This window comes from Guillardia theta (assembly GCF_000315625.1).
Source record: "Guillardia theta CCMP2712 unplaced genomic scaffold GUITHscaffold_139, whole genome shotgun sequence".
In the NCBI taxonomy this organism is placed as follows: Eukaryota; class Cryptophyceae; order Pyrenomonadales; family Geminigeraceae; genus Guillardia; species Guillardia theta.
The window spans coordinates 76896-83974 of NW_005434535.1; the positions used below are offsets into that span (position 1 = coordinate 76896).

A 7079-nucleotide genomic window follows, 5' to 3' on the forward strand; every position below is an offset into this window, starting at 1 on the left:
GGTACAATGCAGCTATGAGGAAAGCTTCACGCATTTGGGAAATTTCCTCAAATTTTTCCTGGCCCAAACTTTCTTCATTGTCACGAGTCTTTCCATACCATCTTCGAAGAAGCAACATCCTCTTCATACATTTACATGTGTCCATGCTTCTTCATACGTTTGCATGTGTCCATGTTAACTGTTGCAGGTTCTGACAGAAATCCTGTGTAAACCTCAGAATGTGCTTCATAGGGGTTGAGAAGGTAAATATGACTGGGCGGCTCATCTGCATGAAAATCTTCAAGGCTATTCAAAACTTTCCAAACATGAGGAGGATACGATTTATCCTAGACAAACACATGACGACAACGCTTTGTGTTGTGTTGCTCCCGGCATGTAACATGCCAAAGCCCCATTGACGGTGAAATTCGCATCCTTGCTTGCCATGCAGTGTTGCTTGTAGAAAGAGAATGCTTGGGATCTCGAGAGACTCTGCTCAATCATCACAATCTCATGCTCTGTTGTAGAATGATGCCATTCCAAACATGAATCCTCTTTGGCTGCGGTGGGACGATTTCCACCCACCCCACATAGATTTTGGGCTAAGCAGTACCGGTATGTTGTGACATTCTGTACGGGATTGGAAGTTCCTGGTAACAATATGTAAACATCATGTATCTGTTTATATATATAAAAATAAATAAAACGAAAATGGTACAAATGTCTAACTGACTCATACAAAAATAGCTATCAGATATTTGAACAAAAACACGCTGTATTAAAAACTAATTCAACGACCCCTCTCAAACAATCCAGGTACCACCACCCCCTTATTCAGGGGAAACCACCGGGTCATTAGTCATAACCGGTACTGGGAGATCGAGAACTGACAAAAAGCCACTTTTCCTTGGTTTTTCCTGGGCGAAATCCTACAGAATGTGACTGTCATTAGCCGGCCCGGGGATGACAAGTTCGTGAGGCTGAAGGCTTCACCCTCTCGGAGCCTCAGCGGCCACCAGATCAGCCGCTTCGAGGCCCGTGACCGTCATACACTGAGGCTAGGCCCGTCTTCCATCGGGGAGTCACCGTGAGTGAGTGACATGTCACGGTTACAAGCTCGCCGGAGTCCCCGCGATACAGCATCCGATGACGGTTGCGAACTTGGGAACATTTTCATCATACTCAAGAACCGTGGCATACTAGGCTTAGAAAGCTGTTTGAACTACGCCGAACACTTGCTCTCAGCCGCGCCGAGTTCACAGTGGCACAACACAACACAATACTAATTGCAAACAAAGCAATGAGTGAAATAACAGCCTCAAGGGCTAATCGCCCCGACAGCAGAGGTACAACTTGAATTCAGAGAGCCAGTAAGGCGAAAGAGCCCTTGCTGCCTTGGCGGAAACAAGGGAAGTGAAGACCGTAACTTCTCTAGCTGCTCACTCGTGATCTATATGAATCCTTGCTTCAGAGGCCTTGAAAAACTTGGCAGAGCTCTCATTGGCATATAAGCAGAGGTGTCTGATAGTCATCATACGTTCGTCTTTTACTGCACGAGCCGCAGCATCTTGAAGGGCCTCCGCATCTCAACGCTCGAAACCATGCCGCTTGATGAAACGATTGCACCACCCCTTGCTCGCCACAAACCCTTCCACCCCCAGCTCTCTCGCGATCTCCCCTGCCCTCTTGCGGGTCTGCTTCCTCCACTGCTTGTCGTCGAGGTTCGCCTCCACAAACTCGTGCAGCCTTCGCTCCAGCTCCAAGTTGTGAGTCCTCGCACAGCAGCTCTGCGAGGCCTCCACCCCCACGCTGTGAATCGATCGCAGCCTTGCGATGTTCTCCGGCCGCAGGATCTTGGAGATGGCAGACTTGCTCTTGCCGTAGCGAGCCGCCAGCACAGCCTGCGGGGTGCGGTTGCACTCATGGTCTTGAGCGATGGCGAGCTTCTCGGCGATAGTGAGCTTGGTCTTGCTGCGGCAGGAGAGGCTGTGGGATGCTTTGCGCGACTCGGTCCACGAGGAGGAGCCAGAGCGAGGCGCTTGCGGGACAGGCGAGGGCGAGGAGCCTCTGGAATGCGCAGGAGCAAGGGGTATCGCTTCGATGCCTTCGGGAGGCAGGGGTCTTGAGAGGATCTCCTGATCAAAGCTGGTACCGTGTTCGCCGTACAGGACACGGTGTATGGGGTCGCTGGGCGCTCGCTCGAAGGTGGCGCAGTCTTGGCAGTCATGGAATAGCAGGAAAGACGAGGAGAAAGGATCAGACTCCAGGGGGCAGGATGCGGTCGTCTCAAAGAGAAGGAGTGCAGTCATAACAAGGGCAGTGTGTGTTTCAATGAAGGGTGACCAAAAAGCACGCGAGGAGGGAGGCACGGATAGAGCAAAGGGAAGGGAGGGAGGACGGGATCGAGGGAGAAGAGGAGAGCGGGAGGATGTGCCAAGAAGAGCGATGGCAGGTGGGGAAGGGAGTAAGTTCAACACTGTCACGTAAAGTTGCCAAGACATATAAAGGGAAGTTTTAAAATGTGCGTTTTTGTTGCCGGAGTCAACTTGAAAAATAAGAAGCCAACTTAACTGTTCGGTTTGAAATGTTTCAAAACATTGGAGTGTGGAGATTTGAAATATGAGGCCCGAGAGGTTGAAAATCTCGTCGTTCTAAAACTGGCTCGGACTGGTTAACATTTCAAAGTTACTACAGGTCGCAGTGAGGCTATATATTCCCGGAGTCCGACTTCGACTCCGGCGCCCAGTTACTAAGTTACGGCCCCCGGCCGGCCGCCCGCCGGCCGGTCACGGACATCATAGTATGGTATGGTGTCCGGGAGTCCCGGAGTCCGGCCGGGCCGGCGGTTCACCCCCGGCCCCCCCCGGTGACCGTCCCGGCCGCGATCCCGACGACGGTCGCCCCGCCGCAAGCCGCCGCACCGTGCCACTGCCACTGCTGGCAGCCGCTGACACGGTTCTCTTAGTATTACAACTATTCGATGATGCCGCGTGTGCGACCGTACCGTACTGCAATCGGATGGCGACTCCGAGAGCCGCCGCCGGAAGCCTTCCTACGGCCCACGGTCACGTGGACCTCAGTGAGTCAGACTTCACTGATCATAGGAATAGCCGGGCCCCCTGCTTAACTAGCCTAGTAACACTATACAACCGTAACGCTGACTCGAGCATGGCAGTCACCGGGGGTCACCTCAGCACTGAGCTAGCCGGCAGTGAGTTCTTCGCCGAGTCCCGACTCAGTCCCGGCTTACTCCGATGATCTCTCAAACCTCTTCCGAGCCTTCCTTTCCATCAATCACCGTGCCCGCGGCTACCAGGCTGCTCTTCACCGGGCCGTACCGTACCGTACGGTAGTACTTCGCTACAGCATACATTCCACAGAGTCCGAGTAGGCAAACAAGCCTAGTAGTACTGCCGGGCCGCCCGTCAGGGGGGGGCCGTCCTTTAGACGCCGGGAGTCACGGTACTACTCATTCGGACTGGCAGGCCCGGCCGGCGCGGCGGCAGTGACAGTACGGTGCCTCGGATCGGAGCGGCCGCCGCGGGCCGGACGGGCCGCGGGTTCGCCGGGCCGGGCCGCGGCGGCGGATCGGATTGCCGCCGCGAGTCGCCGGGACCGTCCGACGACCGCCCCGGTGACCGTACCGTACTCAGTGTGACTCAGGCTACAGGCTCATGGACCGTCGCTCACGGACGGTGCCAGCCTGAGGCCATTGAGAAGAGGTCAGGCATATCCACGAGATTTTCAACCCCCACCTTTACATTTCAAAATACCCCCCACAACATTTCATACATTGTTCTAGATCATTTTTTTTTTAAGTTGACCAGGACGGGCAACAAGTGACAGTTTTTAAATTACTGTCAGGCCCCTCCTTTATATGGTTGCTCCTTTTCCCCCAATCCGTTCAGTCGCTCCGTTCCTGCCTCCGCTCCCCTCCCTCTCCCTTCCTCCGTCCCTTCCCTTTGCTCGAACCTTGAGTCTCCCTCCTGCATGCCCTTCGTCAGCCTCCATATCCCCAATCACGCTCTGCTCTAGTATGACTCAACTCTTTCAGCTTTGACTGACTCAAAAAACCTCATTGCCCACCTTGTTGTTCTTACATTCAACTCCTTTGGTCTTGAAGACAGCATGTTTCAGACGACCGCATTCACCGCCCTGGAGTCTGATCCTTTCTCCTCCTCTGTCTTCCTACCAGAGCGGCAAGACTGCGCCACCTTCGAGCGAGCGCCCAGCGACCCCATACACCGTGTCCTGTACGGCGAACACGGTACCAGCTTTGATCAGGAGATCCTCTCAAGACCCCTGCCTCCCGAAGGCATCGAAGCGATACCCCTTGCTCCTGCGCATTCCAGAGGCTCCTCGCCCTCGCCTGTCCCGCAAGCGCCTCGCTCTGGCTCCTCCTCGTGGACCGAGTCGCGCAAAGCATCCCACAGCCTCTCCTGCCGCAGCAAGACCAAGCTCACTATCGCCGAGAAGCTCGCCATCGCTCAAGACCATGAGTGCAACCGCACCCCGCAGGCTGTGCTGGCGGCTCGCTACGGCAAGAGCAAGTCTGCCATCTCCAAGATCCTGCGGCCGGAGAACATCGCAAGGCTGCGATCGATTCACAGCGTGGGGGTGGAGGCCTCGCAGAGCTGCTGTGCGAGGACTCACAACTTGGAGCTGGAGCGAAGGCTGCACGAGTTTGTGGAGGCGAACCTCGACGACAAGCAGTGGAGGAAGCAGACCCGCAAGAGGGCAGGGGAGATCGCGAGAGAGCTGGGGGTGGAAGGGTTTGTGGCGAGCAAGGGGTGGTGCAATCGTTTCATCAAGCGGCATGGTTTCGAGCGTTGAGATGCGGAGGCCCTTCAAGATGCTACTGAGGGGCAACCAGATCTGTTAAGATTTTTTACTGGAACACTTTTGATGGGTAGCAGGACGCAAATACTGCTCTAGAACCACCCGCCTACTTTTCTTTGTCTCTGATTCTTCCCTTTGTTCTTGTTATCTTTCCCAGACAGATTCCAGTAGGACATTCTAAGTACTGAGGCTCGGTGAGCGCGCAGTCTTGCTGACAACTGAAACTATGAACTCACACTCAGCGCACGCTCAAAGCACGTCCGCTGCCATCGCTGACTTGAAGCTCAAGAGTAGTGATATGACGTTTATTCCAGATGCATCTCAAATACAATAGAGAAGACCATAGCTTCTCTTCCTGCCCACTCGCGCTTTATAAGAATCGATGATGATCCTTGCTGCCGCGTGTGCGCCGGGAGGCTTGAGCTCACCTTCGCAGGGCTCTGATACCCTCTCCAGTATAACCAGGCTTGACTTCGTGTAAACCTCCGCCATGGCAGTTCGAGCTCTCGAGCTCGTGCTCTTTTCCGAAGTTCCTGTCAGACGTCCTCACCATACTGTCACTTGCAATCCGACCATTTTCCAATCCGATGATCAACATCACTGTTGAACTTTCCGAAGGGGCCCGGGGCTGGCCGCGCCCGGGACGGGTCGGCCGGGCAACTTGGCAAGCCTCTCCAGCCGCCCGGGCCCCTGCCTTACTCGGACCTGCAGGCTTCCGACTTGGTTCACCACTCGATGAGACGCACTGAAGCCCTGAACTTCTCGCGTCTGAAAGAACTTCGGAGAGTCTTCTGAGCCTGGGTTGTCAGAACCAAGCCTTCTTACCGTGGCACACGGCGGACTCCGAGCCTGAGTCGGGCCTGGGTTACTCAGTGGGGAGGACCCACGTGCCTTTGTACCTTCGGAAGCCTCATCCGATCCTGGTGAACGGAGGCTTCGGAACCAGTCACTGGCATGATGATTCACCGTGGCACGGTGGCGCCGCCCGGCAGTCCGGGCCGGCGGCCATCATCAGAGTCCGACACTCGAAGTCACTACCGTGTGCCCGGCCTGTCTTACTCTGACTCGGTTTACTCAAAGTTAAGTTAAAATCAGTACGAGGACAATCAGGAGAGTACCTACTGGGGTATCAGTGAGACCTCTCATCCTTCCCAACTGCCCTGTGCCGCACCACCCCACCCCCTCTATACCCCTAGTGACTTTCGATTGAGACTACCCCGTCACCGCCGCAAAGGACCCCCCTGTTACGGGGAAAGTCAACCTTGATCACTGCAGTACAAGCGAACTGTACCCACCCCTATCTCCCTTTTCTCACCACCCCCTACTTTGACCACCATCAGCGGGTTGGGTTCATGTCACCCTCTTGCCTACAATCCATTTGTACTTTCCGTACCTCCACCACTACCCACCCCACCCCACACCCCTCCAGCAGAATGCTCACCCTACCCCCCCATCATCCCATGGAAACCTCGTCAAAGTTAATTACTATCCCTTACCTCCTACCCCTACCCCTACCCCCCGTTAGCCCTCTCACCGCTTCATAGCACCCCCTTGGAAGTTCCGACGACCACCCTACCCGTTTGTCATTTAACATCGGGACCAGTTTCACCAGTTTCCTTATCAAGGACCCCCTCAAATCCCCAGTTTGAGTACCCCCTCTTCCCTGAGAGTTCCCACCCTGACCCCCCATGCTTTTTGCATCCTCAAGTTGTCTTGTTCGAGGGAAATTTTCTTGCGACAGAGGGACGAGGAGGACAAGAGGAGGAGGAGGAGGAGGCAGGAGACTGGACGAGCATAACACACGATGAGCTGGAGACAGAGAAAGGTAAGAATCCTTTCACTGCTCATTTTTAGGCAGTAGCACTCCATCCTCGCTTTGCTAGCTTTCCCACTAGTCCTCGGGGTCCTGCGCGCTCTCAAATCATCCTCATCGTGAAGATGTATCCGTATTCAAACAGCGCTCCTCTTTCACTCCTCCATCAAACTTCTCCCCATCAATTCACTCTCCTTCTTGCCGCCTCTCCGATTCCCCTCCATGAGTACAGCGTGTGCTTCACCTACCATGCCGACCTCCTGTTCATCAGGCGCAGTCTGGCAGCGGATGCCTTTGGGCGCAGCTGCGGGTGAACAGAACTAAGAGTTTCGAGCACAAGGACGTTCTAGAGGACTCCACGTCCTTCAAGGACGTCATGTCGCAGCTGCAGAAGATTGAATCGGAGTGAGCAATGTTTATCCTCCCTCTCTCCCTCCCTCCCTCCCTA

General features: G+C 54.8%; 3 protein-coding genes across 3 annotated transcripts in view; 2 read left to right on the plus strand and 1 right to left on the minus strand.

The window, feature by feature from the left end:
* Window positions 1-1565: 1565 nt before the first annotated feature.
* On the minus strand, window positions 1566-2288 carry GUITHDRAFT_119066 (hypothetical protein; the record flags this gene model as incomplete). Its single annotated transcript, XM_005821680.1, has 1 exon — window positions 1566-2288. One exon carries the CDS (start codon window positions 2286-2288, stop codon window positions 1566-1568), a length of 723 nt encoding a protein of 240 aa, XP_005821737.1.
* Window positions 2289-4107: 1819 nt separating this feature from the next.
* Window positions 4108-4812, plus strand: GUITHDRAFT_119067 (hypothetical protein; the record flags this gene model as incomplete). The annotated part of the gene is made up of 1 exon (XM_005821681.1): window positions 4108-4812. The coding sequence occupies one exon, from the start codon at window positions 4108-4110 to the stop codon at window positions 4810-4812; it is 705 nt and encodes a 234-aa protein (XP_005821738.1).
* A 1810-nt stretch (window positions 4813-6622) lies between these two features.
* Window positions 6623-7079, plus strand: part of GUITHDRAFT_146972 (hypothetical protein) — a gene marked incomplete at both ends in the record, with an annotated part of 2528 nt that continues 2071 nt past the window's right edge. Inside the window, 2 exons of the mRNA XM_005821682.1 lie at window positions 6623-6643; window positions 6903-7036. Of these exons, the coding sequence (XP_005821739.1) occupies window positions 6623-6643; window positions 6903-7036 (155 nt within the window). The remainder of the gene's footprint in view (window positions 6644-6902; window positions 7037-7079) is intronic.